The 17,511-nt window shown below is 45.8% G+C and overlaps 1 protein-coding gene across 2 annotated transcripts in view; it reads right to left on the bottom strand.

Moving 5' to 3' along the window:
* Positions 1-17,511, bottom strand: part of LOC123022105 (probable E3 ubiquitin-protein ligase MID2) — a 155,632-nt gene that overhangs the window by 120,522 nt on the left and 17,599 nt on the right. The window contains exon 2 of one of the 2 annotated variants that reach the window (XM_044427526.1): positions 879-1,600. In XM_044427526.1, coding sequence (XP_044283461.1) covers positions 879-1,544 — 666 coding nt within the window. In that variant the 5' untranslated portion in view covers positions 1,545-1,600. Of the gene's footprint in view, positions 1-878; positions 1,601-17,511 lie in introns of those variants that run through there. The other variant, XM_044427527.1, reaches the window with a different exon arrangement.

Genomic DNA, 17,511 nt, shown 5'->3' with positions numbered 1-17,511 from the left:
GTTTTGTTGAAACTTAAATTAATATTAATTAATACAACAGTCCAGAATAAGCAACTGTGTGGCCTCCAGATCTTTTGAACTACATCTCCCATAATTCCTGGCTATTAGCAATGCTGGTGTTGATGGGAGTTGTAGTCCAAAAGATCTGGCAGGGAAAAGTTGCCTATCTTGCTAGAGAAAATGCCTACAGGAACCAGGAAGCCATGATCGCTGTTTCCCACTTAGTCCTGGAGCCAATTCATTCAACCAAACTTGCATGGTAAGAATCTGGGCTTGTGCTGAGCTCCATGCATCACTATACAGCCAGTTCATATACCCACTTCCACTATTGGGAAGGAAACATAGTTCAATGCGAGAGCTCACACTTTAGTTCGCATGCAGAAAGTCCCAAGTTCTGTCCTTTGCAACTCCATTTGCAAAGACAAAAGGATCAGGTAACAAAAGTTCTTCTCAAGACCCCAGAGACTCTTCACTAGAATACTAGATTACATGTACTCCACAAAATGGAAGCCCCTAACACTGTTCAGCTGCCCCATCTTTCCCTCCTTCAGTAGTACAAACCATGACAGGCCCTGTGGGAGAATACAGGAGGACTGCAAACGGGAGATGACAATGTCTGGACCCCAGGCAAAGCTCCCTGAAGGAGGTAAGGGAACTGCACAATAAGACCATCACTTCACAGTACCCAAATATGCGGACTCCATCTCAAACTGCTGCCTAAAGAGAATGGACTCAAAGAAGTCATGGGAAAGGTAGCTCAGCCTGCAAAAGTGGCCCACCCACCTTCTCCCCACTGCACTTCAGACTTGGCTTGCTTTGTGCCAGCAAGGAGCAAACCCCAGCCAGCCCAACGCCTCCCACCCCCTGCAACCTCTTACCTTGAGCTTCTCGAACCGATCGCTCAGAGACGCCACCTGGTGATCCCGGTGCCGCCCCACCAGTTTGCATAAGGCACAGATGAGCTGGTCATCAGCCACACAGTACATGTTCACCTTCTCGTTCTCATGCTCGAGACAGGTCAGCCCGCGGAAGTGGGCGTCCGGCACCGGCTCCACCAGCCGGTGGCTGGTGAAGGGCTTCTTGTTGGGGTGCGTGGCTCGCAGGCAGCGGTCGCAGTAGGAGACCTCGCAGGTGATGCAGGTCTTGACGGCGTCCCGCGGGGGATCCTGCTCGCAGAACTGGCATGCGATCCGGTCGCCCGCCGTCGACATGGTCGGGCTCTGGCGATAGAGCCGCTCACGGCAGTTCTCACCGGGGGAGTTGGGCCCACTGAGGGAGGCCTTCTGGAAGCGGTCGATGATGTTCTGCAGGGTTACATTGCGCTTGAGGCCCTCCAGGCCCCGATGGTTGAGGGAGATGACATAGCGGCACGTGGGACACTGGAAGGCGCCCAGGGGCTCCAGGGGCTCGCCGGAGGAGCCGCTGGAGGCCAGGATGCGGTGGGCGCAGCTGAAGCAGAGGCTGTGAGCACACGGCAGCAGCAGGGGGTCTTCAAACAACTCTAGGCAAATTGGGCAAGTCAGTTCTGACTCCAGTGTTTCCATCTTTAGTTAAAACAAGCTGGCTCCGGCCTTAAGAGTGAGGGGGGCAGGTCAGCCACCTGGAAGAGAAAACCAGAGAGGAGGGGAGAGAAAGCAGAGAGGGAATTATTCATTGCAAATCATCTGCACCTTGCACTTCATGATGACCCCAGAGAGAAATGGAAAGAGGGACTTGTATAGTGCTACCCAAAAAAGGCTAAACTAAACGCTACAGTAAGTAAGTAGCATGCAGCTAGTCCTTGGTGTTTTAGATACATTAGTGTAAGTACACTGAGCCCCAAAATCCAGATCAGGGCCAGCACACACAAGTGGAGGAGGTTTAAACATTCCACACAGCTACTTATTCCTCCCCCAAACATCACCCTCACCGCTTGGGATTTGGAAAAAAGGAACTCCATCGACCATTATGGGGCTGATATTTTGATTTGGTTCTTTTCGCCTCAGCAGGGTGGGACAGGGTGATGAACTGCTGGGTGGAAAGGTTTCAATCTCCCCCGTCCATGCACAGTGGCCACAATCCAGATTGCGAGCCTGCACGCTTAGACAAAGGCAACCAGATAGCCAGGCTCCATCGCATGATCAATATTCAGCATAGCATCTTGCTTAGCCTGTAGCTGAGGGCAGCTCTGGATCTTCGTTCTTCCACGAGCTTGTTCCAAGACCCATGCAGATGGCATGGCACCCACTTCCCGTCTCACATCCCTGCACCACTGCACAGGGCAATTTACAACCCCAAGAACCTTCCCCTGATTATGTCCCTTGAACCAGCCATTAATGCTCCTGAACTGCAGCTCAGCTGTCCACACCCCGACACACAGCCAGAGTGCAAGGCGGGGCAGGGGCCAGTAACTCAAGCACCAAAACAGGTGGGATGCAGGAGTCTGGTGAGAAGGAGAGGCTGTGATTTAGGGACAAGGCAGCAGGTTTGCCTGCAGGAAGTTCCAGATTCACAATCTGGCCTCTCCAAAGAGGCTTGGGAAGACCCGTATCTGAAACACTGGGGAGTTCCTGACAGTCATTTTAGAGCTGGACAAACATAAAAGCATTCCCTTTATTAGATATTACTGCTATTTTGGACTTTCCATTGGAGGGAAAAGTGGATATAAAGAAATGAGGCTGATGGCTCCCCTCCCCACTTTCAAACAGTCACCACTGGGTGGGGGGGGGTCGTATCTGAGCCATATCACTGGTGCTTAACCCTGCCCCGAAATGTGCAAACCCCATTACCATGCCAGCATCCAAACCCCACAAGCTGATCAAAAAGATCGATGTTTATACAGTCAAGTCAGTCAACATTCAAGCTCATGTTCCAAAACCATCACAATATTATTTATTCAGATGAGCTACAAAACGCACAAAATCAAGGATGCCTATTGGGGAAACAGCAGAACGGCTGCGAACATCTTCATATCTTCATATCCACACGGCTTGTCCCACAACTGAGACAAAGGTGTGACGAACAGGCTCAAACAGAATATTTGCGCTTATGGTGGGGGTGGAGGAGAGAAAACCAACAATGCAGCGAACAGCAACAAAGCCTCCCCTTTGGCAGAGGATGGAAAACTGACAGCAGAGGAAAGAGCTGAACAAAGAGAGCACAATCATTGCCTACATTTCTATAACCCATACAAAAGGCTGGTAATGGGGTGCACGGGTTCCTTTCATGCTGTTTTTCTACTAAAGTGGGGACAATCAAAGCAAGAGGGGGATTAAAATGCCGGCTTCCTGAATTTTAGATGGATAAAAAGCTGCCTCATACCAAGTCTAAACACTAACCTTATAACATGAAGAACTGGTGCTGTTTCTCCCCTGCTGTTTTCCCCTTTTTCTTTCTGTGTCATGTCTTTTTGGGGTTTAAGGAAACCTTAGATAAAATCCAGAGAACCCATAACAAGACTAGAAAAATATTGCTACAGGAGAATGAAAGTACTATAAAATAATCATTCAAATGTACGAGCTGAAGTCAAAAATCACTAATATAAATTGTACATATACATGACTCGCAACTATGAACTGGGTCTGAGATGACAAGATCTCCTGATGACATCCTATTTCATTACTTCATCAAAACCACCTAAGAAATGTTGGCACAGAAGGCAGCTGAAAATGACCCTAAGCTGCTTGACTATCTCTTCCAAAGACTTGTTATCTGACAGAAATCATCCAGAATGTCTTAACCAAGAGAACTGCCCATAAAGTTGGATGTTTTATTCCCAAAAGCCTCAATGTGAAAGTAAATTCACCAAAATTGTGGAAAATGTCTTCTTCTTTTTAAAGGAATAAGACTGAATGAAAACCACTTCTCTTACTTGCTACTGGTTTCTTTCATTTGTATTTGTCATGTTCACGGTTTTTAGATTGTACTCCTAACATCATGGACTATCGTGTTTTTATTTATCTGTAAACTGCTCTTTGAGCTTTCCCAGCTGAGATTGGGATATAAATGCTTTAAATAAATAAAGCCAGCAGGACCAGTGCTGGTTTCAAGATTTCATAGAATCATAGAATAGTAGAGTTGGAAGGGGCCATGAAGGCCATTGAGCCCAACCCCCTGCTGTTGCAGGACACCAGTTACACCATCCCACTCAGAGGGCTGTCCAGTTTCTTTTTGAATGTCTCTAAATCTGGGGGGCCCTTGAGCAAGACACCCTGAGTGGGCCCCTCCCTCAAGGACTCTGACTTGTCAGCAGCTACTCCTCTCCTCTTTCTTATCATTCAAGGATTCTCCTCCCTTCTCATGCGACCATTGTCTGAACCAGAGCAAGGAGCAGCCGAAGAAGCAGGCTGCCACAATGAAGAGGAGCAGCGGCGGCAGCAGCAACTGTGGGATCCTCTTGTCAGGGGGACTCTGCTAGAGTGTGGTCCCTTGGCAGCTGCCCAATCAAGCTTAATTTTGACACCAGCCCTTCTCATAGCCATCAGCTCTGATTGAGAGATGTCCTATGAAGCCGCTGAAAAAGTGGGGTCTTTCCCATTACCAGATTTTTAAAACAGAAGAACCAGGGACAAAGCCAGGAGCCAGTTGCATGCAGAGCATGTCTTCTCCATGTAATGCTTCAGCCTGGCTACCTACAGGGGCCAATTTCTCCACATTAAAAGAGCTAAAGATGACAGGTCAAAGCTTTTCTCAGTGCTTCTAGATGCATGATGGTGAAGGAGAAGCATCCAGATGACATAATCTTCCACCTTTTTCCCACCACTTCTTTGATCTTTTTCCTTCCCACAAAAAGGATGAGAAGACAGACTGCATCATAGTGTCTTCGACTTGGCAGCACCAGGAGAGGAGACTGGGTTAGAGGGAAAGATTAGGAAATCCTTCACATTCCAAGTCAGATACAAATTGCATTCAGGTGCCCACAAGTATGGCTACATGAGAAACTTGTTTCTGTTTGCGAGGTATGCAGGTGTGCTTTGTTCGAATCCGAGAACAGACCCGTGACCAAAGATCCTCCAAAAATGTCATATAGTCCAATATGCGCTTGCTACTTTCCCAGCTCAATTTTGTGCAAATTTTCCCTGTAAACCGAATCAAGAAAAGGTGCACAAATTAAGAAATTTGCACAAACGACATGTTTGATCACTACTCGATTTGCACAGTGTTTGTGTTTGTGCAAAGCAAGCAGCCATCCCAAATGCAAGGGGGAATCGGGTGCAAGACGAGCCGTGACACAATGCCTGGACCACCCTAACAAGCTCACACGCCGCTTGTTCGCCCGTGCCCATTGCCAAGCCGCCTGTCTCTGCAGTGTGCCAAGTCAGTATTCACACACCAGCCACCACGTGGCCCCATGACAATTCCTGCTAGTACAGTGTGTCTTGCAATAACGTGCCTCCTCTTGGAGTTTTTTTATAAGAACCGCTTCTCTTGCACAACCATTGGTATTGCACAACCAACAGGGAGGGACGGCACCACACCCAGACACACTCCTTATCCTTTCATCTTTAAGGGGCCGGTTCATATACACCCCTGGGAAACAGTCACTGTTGACTGACTGTGCATTCTGGCATACATCTTCTTCCACTGAAAAATAAGGGACTTTGGGATGCAGGCATTCCCCATGGCAGCACGTTGGTATGCACACAATATTTCTTCCTCACTGAGAAGGTTCAGAACAAACACCAAGACAAGAGACAGGAAAACTGTGACCTTCCACACATGGTTGGACTCTGACTCCCATCAACCATAGCCAGCATGGCCAGCGGACAGAGATTACAGGAGTTGGAGTCTAGCAATTCCTGGGGAGGGCATGGGCCCCCCACTGCTGCTATAAATACTTGGGCATACATGTGCAATGCACCGTTCACGCCCCTCCACGGGGATAAGCAGAGCTGTGTACTCCGTACTTCAGCTGCTATTATTATTATTATTATTATTATTATTATTATTATTAAACATTTCTGTCCTCAGAGTGCACGGCCAATGGTGAGGAATACTGTGAGTCGTGGTCCAAAAAGCCCAGAGAACATCAGGTTGGGGAGGCCATTGCATGGCTTACTTCTCACAAACAGCAGAGATGGTAAAGCATTTCTGGATGACGCCACTTCACAAATGAAGACAGGGGTTGCCATGACTGAATGCTTCTTCATGCACAGGGAAAACAAACCCCAGCACATAAAAACGCAACAATGCAGGCAGAAGGATCAAGTCACATCTTTCCTGAAACTTGCTACTTTCCCAAACACAGAGAGATTTAAGTTCTACATTTTGTATGAAGGAGCATTACATCGCATGAGCTCCTACCTACATTCTGAAATGATATTGTCAAAAAGCAGAATTTACCATCTTTTGATGCAGACACCGGCCACATTCAGGCATAATGATAACTACCCTTCCCCAATCAGGTGATCTCCAGGAGTCTAGCTTTAGTCCAACACAGTTGGGTATCATGTGAGGGAATCCTGCATAATCTGAATGATTATGTTGGGCAGAATCTGAATGAGACAGAGCAAGGCTCAGAGTTACACACTCCTCCTTTTCTTCCAGCTTCACTGATATTTCAGAAGCTTTTGCTGTACTAGTTTGTCACATTGTCCAGAATGTATGTAATGTAAAATAGGGTTCTTCAAACCTATGCTAACCATGGTTTGTTTCAAACATGGTGATCATGGTTTCAAGTGGGCTTGCTTCAAACAACCCATACTTAACAAGAACTATGACTTGCCAGTTTGAGTGACACAACAAGTTGTGGTTACCCTAAAGCAGGAATAGGAGCTTTTGATATCCTCCTTGCAGCCAAGGCAGAGTGAAGTATGCATCACAACAAGGGTCATTTCATGATGTCACACTAAAATATGGCTTACTGTGATCTCCAGATACAACTAATGAGAAGCCTAAAACAAGTTTCACTTGGATGACCTGTTAAATATCAAGTGTCTCACACACCAAATAATTGGTGCCTTGCATGTCTCTCAGAGCAAGCTGAACAACTGAGATTAAGGTCCAATCATATCCTAACTCTGGTCCCTAGCCAAGCCTCTCCCCCTAAGAAAACCTAAAAGAAAATTTCTGAAGAGATTCCTTAGACCAAGGGTAAACAAACTCTCTGGACCATTGGAAAATTTGGCAGTTTGAGAAACAAGCCCTGGGCACCACAACAAAATGGCTGCCATGGGAGTCAATTCAAAGGACAAGAAACCAGCCTGGAAGACTGAGCACAAGGCGAAAGTGAGGGCCAAGTCCCACCATACTAAACAACTCCTTTGAACCCACAACTTTCATCACCAACATAAATTTACTTCACAGCAATCCCAGGCACCCATAAGAAAATATGTAAGATAATGAATTTTTAATAGTGGGAGGTACAGGACAACTTAATGGGTACCAAAAATGGAACCTAGGACACATGAGCACCCAGAAGCACTGTGTTGTGTGTGCGTGCCTTCAGCACACAAAGGATGTTGCCCTCCATTGGGTGAGACCTCCAAGCTGACGAAGTTAGTCTTAGGCTTCCATCAAAGACTTTCTGCTTTAACCTGGCTGTGCACTTAGGCAGAAGTTGACCAGGAAGATCTGGCTGATTGCCTTCCTTGCACAGCCATCTCTGTGTAGACAGAATTAAAATCAACCACAACAGCATTAATAAAATTGATTTGCTCACTTCAAAGGGCTGTGACCATCTGACGCTGGCTGTAGCTGCATTTGGCCCCACCTGCACTGCTGTAAAAGTTTAAACCAAAGTTCTCATCTGTAGATGAGAACTTTGGTTTAAAACCCCAGTGCTACAATTCAGCTTGCTTCTCAACTCCATGACTGCTCCAAACGCCACAGCTATAAACTGGCCATTAATGACCCATCTATAAACAAGACAGACCACTGCCAAAATGAATCGGACCTAATGGCTCTCTTGCTCCAGTTCTGTTACTAAGAAAGACAATTATGAGATTCACCAAGCCCAACTTACCAGCAAGGCAAGAAAAGATTTTAAAACCAAGCTAAGAGTGAACTGAAGGGATTCCTGATGCCTTCCTGGTGGGCTTCTCTGGAACCAAGGTCTTGCTGCAACTACAAAGAAGATATGTCTATGCTCTGTTTTCAGGAACGGATGCAAGGAAGGCCACCTCTCAAGAGGCAGAACGTGGCTTAGCTCTTTCCTGAGAGCTAACTGCTGTAGGATGTACAGACTTCCGCCACTGCTCTATCAAAGTAGCTTTGCACAACTCCCTTTCAGCTGAAAACCCGGACCACTTGACATTTAAGGGGGCAAAGTGTTGTGTTTGTTTACACAAAAACTATAACCCTCCCAAGGTGTATTACATAGATAAATAAAAATGAAACATCTTGTTCTTATTAGGCTCAAAGGGCAGTCCAGAAGCATCCTAAAACTTTAGTAAGTTGTTGACATGTTTTCAAAGTTGAACTGCAATGTTATACTGTTTCCATGTTATTTGTATTTTATATTGTATTTTTTTAACTATTGTAAACTACCTAGAGAGCTTTGAATAAGGAGCAGTATGGAAAAAAATAAGTCAGTCTCGCAGTTCAGCATAACACTCATAAAGCCAGTTTAAAACACTTAAGACGCAGCTGCAAAGGATGTCTCCTTGCATGCAGGATGTCTCAGGCTCAATTCCATGCTTCTCCAGGTAAGGCTTGGGAACAATGAAGAGCCACCACTTCTCACGGTTGACAGTATTGAGCTAGATGGATCAATAGCACCACAGGAGGCAGCTTCCTATGTCCCCAGCCTCCATCCGATGAAAACAAGCAGTGCAACTGTGGTTATCTAGGAGTCATGTGCTCCTTCTAACTGGCTGCAAATCCGCAGCGTGGCTGAGGCATTCTTGGTCAGTTTCCAGTCTTCCCGGGCAGCCCCACAACAGAACACATTCCAGTAGTTCAGACTAAGGAGTGTGTCATCAACATTACAAAACATGGACAACCGATGGCTGGTGTAAACAGAGGGTCTCAAAGCCACCATAATGGTGACGGCTTTCGTAGTCTAACCTTGAACTTTGCACCCAGATTTAGGGACCAAAACCAGCAATGAACCTTTTACCCAGACCTGCTTATTTCATTTTGGCATTCAAGAATCTATGCTTCAAAAGGCTGTAATGAAGGCAATGAGATGGAATGCAGAGCTGTTCTACAAGCCCTGCTGAAATAATTTTGTTTCTCCCCTTCCCTTTCCCTTCCTTTTTCCTGGTGTGTCATGTCTTTTTTAACAGTGAGCAAAGACTGCCTTGTTTCATTGAATATACATAAGAACTGTGGGAACTTTTCCTTCCCTCTTTCTAGGTGAGCAGCAGCATAGAAGTATGTATTTATAAATAAACAAACTCTTCAACCTGCTAGAAAACAATTCAAAATAGGGCATCAGGAAATCAAAATTAAGTTGCCACTGGTATTCACGGATTCCATCCCTAAACCTGTGTTTACTGGGAAACTACCAAGTCTGCCAGGCTCTGTGCTGCACTTTTGTGCTGGAAACACCTCAAAAGAACCAGGAACTAGGGTAAAGCACGGATGGAGGGCATGCCCAGGGACAGCATCCATGCAACGCAGCCTCGCGCATCAGCCACTGGTTGCTTGGAAAGCACACCGACTGCTTTCATTTGAAGCCCTCTGAGGCTGGCTTTGATGTCTGCAATTGATGCGGCATGTGGAATAGCTGATTAGATTAAATCTGCTCTGTTGACAGTAATTAATTCCCCATATATCAAAACAATAAAATATTAACAAGGCTTACAAGGCCGTGGGATGCACCAGAGCACATCCATGGTGAAACCCCCTACACCGAATTGTTCCAAAGAGAAGCATCCCTAAGGCAGCAGCCAAACCAAATGAAGAAATTTGGGGGTGGGAAAGAAAAAAACGACAATTACCAGAACTTCATGCACATTATCACAAAAGCATAATCGTCTCTCTTGCTCTTGCTGCTGTGTCTTAATTCAAGTGGGATTACTCCGGGAAGGATTCCACACTGGGCACACCGATTTTGAAATGCAACTAAGCAGCTGTGTGCTGGCAGGATTCCATTCTCCTCCATCCAAGCAGTGTCTGAGTCATTGATGTTCACCCAATCAGACCACCAGTCCATCTAACCTAAGATTATCTGCTCTAACTCAGCAGCTCTCCAAAGGCTTAGACAGAAGCAGTTCCTAGCATACTACTGGCAATCCATTCCATCCAACATGTCAGAGCCTAAACCTGACTGGCGCTTTATGTCAGGGTCTGCAGCACTTCAGGCCCAGGGGCCAAATCCAGCCTTCTGACACTCCCCAACGGCCACACGCTGCTCCTCACAACCACAGAACATTTTGGTTGTTTCCCAGCCTATTTCCTCCCTCTTCCAAAAGACTGCAATGTCATAAGGCTTCGTTATTGGCAAAGCTCTAAACTAAAATGTTTTGAGATTTCTTACATGTTGCCTCTTCCTTTTGCCTTCAAACCTTGCCCACCACTTCATGCCACTCCCAAAAGCTTCTCTGAAATGGAATTTGGCCCGTGAGTTGAAAGAGGTTCTCCACCCCTCCTTCTGCACTCAAGCTATTTGCCTGCTTCAGCTTTTCTCAGTCTGATGACTTCCAGGTACATTGAACTTCAACTCCAGTACAGCCCTAGCCAGCATGGGTCAGAGCAGCTGGGAGCTACAGTCCAAAATACCCACGGACACCAAGTTGGATATTGGTGGCGATTTACACCAACTGAGTTGTATCCTGCTTCTGATCCATTCCACGGCCAAAATCTCCAACCCAGGACTTCTGACTCGCACAGAGCCAGCAAGCACAATTTTCCATGCAGTGGCTATTTCGCTTCCTACCTTCTGCTGCCTTGAGGCCCTTTTCATGACTTCACCAACTCAGTCTGGGGGCTGAGAAAGTAGGGCAGAGATTATGCTCAGACACAGCCAGAAGTACTAGCACTTTCACCTAACAAACGAACAGTACAGCTTTCTCCAGAAGGATCTCAGCAACAGACACGCAGACGAAACAATGAATGCCCATCGGTAGTATCCATTACGGCGCACAGACTGCATGCTAGGCAATCACTGAGCAGCGCTGCGTCTGCTCCAGAAGCTACGTGCCGATCCCAGATTTCCCATTTTGCCTCAGCTGTCCCCAAGGGACCCAGCAGAAGCTTCCATGCTCTCTGGGACTCTGCATCAGCAGCAGCTGATCGCAGCGGGTGGAGGAGGGCTATTTCCTATGCCGCGTTTCTCATTTGCATTCTTTTGCAGAATAGCTGAAATCTCTTTCTGCCAATCTCACTGCGCCCACCTGCGTGCCCAGCCTGCAAACATGCTCCCCCTGCCATGAGCTCATTGAGCAGCCGTATCCTAGCTGTTCTCTCTCAGCCTCAGATCCACCTGCAAGATGGAGATTAATAATACTGACCTACCTTGCAAGGCTGTTACAAGGTTGGCTGAGAGTTCTCCATTGCCCAATAGCCAGAGTTCTCTGGATTGTTTCCAACATGCAGCATGCAATGCTCTGAACAATCTAAACCGTGATTCAGTGCATAGTAACAAAATAATTGTTATTTAACTAATTTATGAACCATTTGACCCTATCTAAAAAGATACATTGAAGCAGCTTGCAGCCTAAGAGTTTAAAATGCAAAACATCCACCAAAATGTTTATGGTGAAAATACCATAAAAGTATATAAAACATCTCAGTTAAAGATGTTTGAAGAAACACAAAAGCAAAACATTCAATTAAAACATTTAAAAGCAGAGAACAAATAGTCAACAAATTGGGCTGCACAATCAGTCAATGAAATTAAAGAGAGGTTTTTGTCTAGCACCCAAAACATATCCCAGTTTATTCCTCCTGCACACCAGCAAAGGAGAGGGCATTCCATAAAGTGGGTGCCACCACTGACAAGGCCCTTGTACCATTAATTAAAGACTTAATTAAATCTATCATTATCTTAACCAACAAATGGGTCTGGAGTGCAGAAAGCAGTCAGCTAGTTTTTCAGAACTTGATATTTATATATTGCTCTACATCTAGGTAAAAGAAATAAAAGACCATATTTAAACTTAAAAAAAAAAACAGAATACTACCTAAAAGGGAATAGAAGCTTGAACCTGGCTCGGTGGCTAAAACAATCATAACAATGGCAACAACAGAGAGCAATTTTACCAAAAAGGAGTGGCAATATCCTGCTCACCTGAAGGAAGCGGCTGGGTAAGCAATTCCCCCCATGATGGGCAGACGGCATGTGCCAAGTGGCTGGGCCTTCAATCTCAATAAATTTTGGCATACCTCCAATGATGATTTCAACTTGAATGAACAGTCATTATGCCCTTTTGGGCGTGATTCCATTTTAATTATAACTGAACAGTGATCTGGGGATTTTGCCAAGAAGAGCTCCATATGTTTGTGAAATCGCATTAAACATGTCTGCAGACTAATGTTCCTCATAGGGAGTGAAGAACAAAACAAACCAGAACGGTACAGTACGGCAGTCCGTGAGAAACTCTTGCTTTTCCCCAAAAGGGAAAAATATTTAGCTGGAAGCAGCTTGAGGCCTATGGCTAAATTCCCTAGTTTGTTCTCATTCTTCTCCTGCTCCTCATTCTTCTCCTGCTCTCTTCTCCTGCTTCTATATCTGCTGCACGTCTTCCAAACAGCTCAGGTCAGCAGACAAGGCTCTCCTCCTCAGTTTTACCCTCTGAAGGCCCCTGTAAAGAAGACTAGCCCAAAGATAGTGACTGGACTAAAGTTTCTAGTCCAGTGGAGAACGGAACCTGAGTCTCTCCAGTCCTATTCGGACATTCTAACACATACTTCTACAGCCTGACGCCCATAATTCTCAGTGCATTGGCGAAACATTATTGAAGCTGTGGCCCAACACACTTTCATCGTTCATCTCTCATGGGAGTACACCAGCTCTAACGGAAAGGAGTTGCTGGGGTTGTCTAAACTGACTGGTAATGCCAGCATCATACGCAAAGTGACTCTCTTTGCCCTAACAGCAAGAAAGATCAGGAAGAGAGAACGCTATATAATACTGCTGCACTGAATTAAAAATGGCTCCTTTTGCAACCCTCCCTTCCATTGCCGCTACAACACAGGATTGGAAATTTCATCCTTTGTATTACTATATTGATTTGCGGTAATATGTAATTGTCATGACCTTTGGCTGGAACAATAAAACAGATCGATCATTCTAACCTCTACATAATGGCCCTCAATTTGCAGTTGAGGCATCAAGGCTCAACACGCAGAAGGAATTACACTCATTCTACATTGCCCTTATTCCAAACCAGGAAAATCTGCCAGTCAGCTCGCCATGAAAATGAACTAAAATTAGAACACATGAAAGCATAAGGAATCGTGGGCTGGACTGGTCATCTGGTTTCTGAGCCTTTAGCACATCTTGTCATGTTACAAAGGTCTTGTCACAGCCAAAGCTACTAGGAACTGTAAAATAAACAAGCCACTTGGAGTGTATGGATTTTACTAACAAGAGTCCGCTATAATAATCGAACTGGGGAGGTGGCTATAGAGGCATGTTCTCAAAATACCGGAGGTGTTCTCTATCCTGTCTTTGTCTTCTTCCTCTTCAATTCAACTGCACTTGTTATTTAATATATAAAATGTCACTACCATCCCTTATGATGGGACCTCATGATGCTGAAATCCGAGCCTGTATTCCAAGTGCTTCCACACAGAACTTAATTAGGCACCGTGCCAGATCCAGGATTGCAAGAGGGCCCCTCAGTGGCCCCTTCCCCAGGCAAGTCCACCTTCTCGTTCCTATTGTCACCAGCGACTATTGTTCCTCCTCTCCCTCATCATTGACAGCTTGCTTAACAGACAGAGACGGGGAGCGAGTGGACAATGGTACCTATTGCTCCTTTCCCACCACTGTGACTTGGGCCAGAGCAAAAGGCAAGTAAACAAGCAGGTTGCGTTGGTGAAGAGGAATGCCAAGTTCTAGGCCTTCAGCAGGTTACCCAGTCGTGCCTTGATGCCCGCCCTGATTAGGACATCACAGGGCATTGTCTAATACCGGGTTCTATTGTCCATCTAGCCCAGTGTCCTCTCTTCTGACTAGCAGAGGTTCTCCAGAAGAAGGATCCTAGTATCAAATGCTAACTGCTTCTTTTAACTGAGGATAGCATGCTTTTGTGGGTCGGGCCAGAGGTTCCCCACTACTTTTCTAGGAAGCCCTCAAGCAGGGAATGGCATCAGCAACCGCCTTCCCCTGAGTCTGTCTCCAATACCTGGTACTTAGCAGTTCCATTTAGCTATCATAGCCTTCCACAGACCTTCCTTCATGGATCTGTCTAATCCCGCTTAAAGCCATTTAAGTGAGTGATTCTAGCTTAGACTCACAAAGCTTTGCCAATGAAAGCATCTGGTGTCCTCAGACCAATCACTAGTCCCAGAGGGGTATTTTAAGCTCCCAACAGGAAGTGCATACGCTCTCATCAAGCAAGAGATCACGGTTAACTCTTTTCACCTTGCTCATAATTCTGGGCAGACAGGTTGCCCTTTGTCCCAGAGTTCAAGGCCCTCTGCTTCTCTCTCCCTCTCTCTCAGAATATAAGAAACTGTGCTATAGTGAAGCAGACCATCAGTCACCTTGGCCACTACTATTGGCGATATGGGCAGTGCTTCTCCAGGGCTTCAGGCAGGAGCTTTTCCTGCCCTGCCTAGACATCCTGGTGATTGAACCTGGGACCATATTCATGCAAAGCAGGTGCTCTGCCATTGAAATACAGTCCTGCCTATTCACACATGCGCACACACACAGAGAGACGAGAGAACAATGCTGAAAGGAAGCCAACTGATTGAGCTATTTATTCTAGCAACCCCAAACCCCTCTGTTCTCATCTCCTACCAACATGACATCAAATACTCCCTTGGAAAATTTTCTTGTGGGGGGAAACGCCTGCCAGTAAAATGCTTTGGCTAAAGCACCACCCTTATGCACCACCCTTAATCTTCCAAGTTACATAGTCTGATAGGATCAGAGTGTTGTCAGGAAACAGTCTATGCCATTTATTTATTTTTTAAGTAGGTCACACCACTTGGCATACAGAGCATGCCAGTCAGGAAACCCCGAGAACAACGTTCATCTCTGTTCCGAGTGGCCACAGAACAAGCAAGCAAAAATCCACCCAAAATGTATTTTCCCACATCATCTGATGGTAAAATCTGCAGTACATTTGTTGGGATTTCAAGAAAAAGCTGTAAATGTCCAAATGGGGCAGTTTCCACAAGCAGAGGCATTCAGACAGACAGAGAACAGAATGGTACTTGACAGCAGTTACCTGTGCATGAAAGTTTTATAAGGAATGCTGAAAGGAAATGGGCTCCCTACATGTTCAGATGCTTTCAACAGCCAAAGGCAGGCAAAGGGAATGTGCTAAAACCCAAGTTCTGTGTCAACTTCTTGTTTAAACACTAGCCAGGGTTTTACAGTGGAAGAACCACAGAAAATTTGCCTCCTCCCTCTTTCCAACAGACGTTAGTCTACAAACTACAAGCCAGCGACTGACTGCCCTGGGACACATCCAGGCTCAAAAAAGAACACACGTGCACGCAGGCAAGAGACTGCGGGATTCTATAATCTGAAGTCTGCAAAACCAAGCCCTGTATTTAAAATGCCTGGCTCAGCTTGGCTTCTGATCTCTGACCCCTTAGCACAGGGATGCTGAATTTCAGGCATGTGGGCAATGTCCTACGTACTTGGGGGACAAGCCCACCCATCCCAAGGTTTCTCAGGAGGGCCTTAAAGGCAATATAAGCCATACCTTGAATTGTGACCAGGAACAAACCAGCAGCCAGCAAGGAATGACAGGGCTGATTTGGTCTGCTCAGGCCCTGGACCGCGGATGCCTGACTCCCACAGCTCAGCCACTCTGGCAGGAGAAAGGAAGTGGGAGGGAGAACAGAGCATCGATACAAGTAGGGCTGCAAGTCAATTAAAAGCATTTCAACCAATTAATCATATGAGTTTGCCCCTGTATTGATTAACCTATTGACTGAATTTGCATACACTCAAATATAGAGGAAAAACTAGTATTTCTGAAGCAAGAGGTTTAATTTCTTCGCTGTTACAAAGATACACACACGTGCCAGAGCAGCATCACTAACTGCAAATTACCACCGTCCCCACAAATTACAGCCACGAAAATTGCTGAAATCACATCACATGCGTTTACCAGATTAAAGCTGAAAGGAGGGAGAATATGATGTGGCAAAAATAATGCCTTTAGGGACGCTTTCCCAACCTGATACCTTCCAGATGCGTCCTCATCACAATTCCCATCAACCCTGCCAGCATGTCTACTGGTTGGGGATGATGGGAGTTACATCCTGACAAGGGTGCAAGGTTGGGGAAAGCTGACAGGTAGTCAGCCCCTGGTCTTTAACTTGGTGCCAAATATCCACACTTAAGTGACATAATTGCAAAGCCGCAGAACTACACAAATAGCCCGGCTTTTAGGAGGAACAGTCTGCGTGTTCCACAAGGATCACACTGCTTCCAGCTGGCCAGGAAGCACAACTTTTATTATTGTCTTCCTCATCGTTTTTACATCAGCCATTTGTCTCCCAGACGGGAAAGCGACAGAAACAAACAGCAGCTCTCAAAACTCCCCTTTCTGCCAAAGGGGAGAAAGGCTTATAAACAGACCTGTAAATCATCCCGCAGTGTCTCTGAATGCTGGAGTTGGAAATGGATTAGAAGTTGAGCATAAAAAATATTATCATACAGAGGTAGAGTCACGATGATGGCACAAGAGACAAACATCCTTCGCACTAACAAAGTGCTCCAAGAGGCAGATGGCAACGGAGGGAGCGGCAGGGGAATCCATCACCACCCCATTTCCTGTACCACGCTATTTCTGAGCTCTTGCTAGAGTTGGGCCATATTCTACCTCTCTTCTAATTTAATTCGACGAGTCTCAAAAACAAGAGGAACCGGCATGCAGCCTGCTAGCAGAAATATTCCTGCTCAAGCTCCCAGCCAGCCAGGTGTACTTTCCTCCAGCAGCCTACAAGATGCAAGCTGTTCAGAGGGGTCCGCTTACTATTCCCTCCCTAGTTTTTTCCATTTTCTTTTCTGAACCACAACATTTCATGGCTGCCAAAAATGTGCAGTCCTTCTTGGGTTACATGGGAAGCAAGATTGCTCAGTGTGTTTATTAAAATAATTTCATTTGTATTTCTGTAAATCTCAAACTTCCCTTGAGCATATCCCAGTACCTTCCTCTAGCTTTTTAGTGCCTCAGTTTTGCTTCAGTTAAGTCAGCTCTCACCACCTGAGTTCACTTTTAAAAACAGTAGCCATTTAGTCATGAAATTCACTGCTGCTGGATATAGAATAATCAAAACTAGATTGGATAGCTTTAAAAAAACAGGATAAATCAAATTGATAGAGGGTGAGTCTAGCAATGACTATTAACTGTGATAGCTAAACAGATCATCAAGGTAGCATGCCCTCAATCACAGATGCTGGGGACAAAGAACTGGGAAAATGTGGATTACGCATCTTGTTTGGGGCTTCCC

Source organism: Varanus komodoensis, unplaced genomic scaffold (assembly GCF_004798865.1).
Source record: "Varanus komodoensis strain SLA01 unplaced genomic scaffold, ASM479886v1 scaffold18_3, whole genome shotgun sequence".
Lineage (NCBI taxonomy): Eukaryota > Metazoa > Chordata > Lepidosauria > Squamata > Varanidae > Varanus > Varanus komodoensis.
This window is presented reverse-complemented; position numbering and strand designations above follow the sequence as displayed.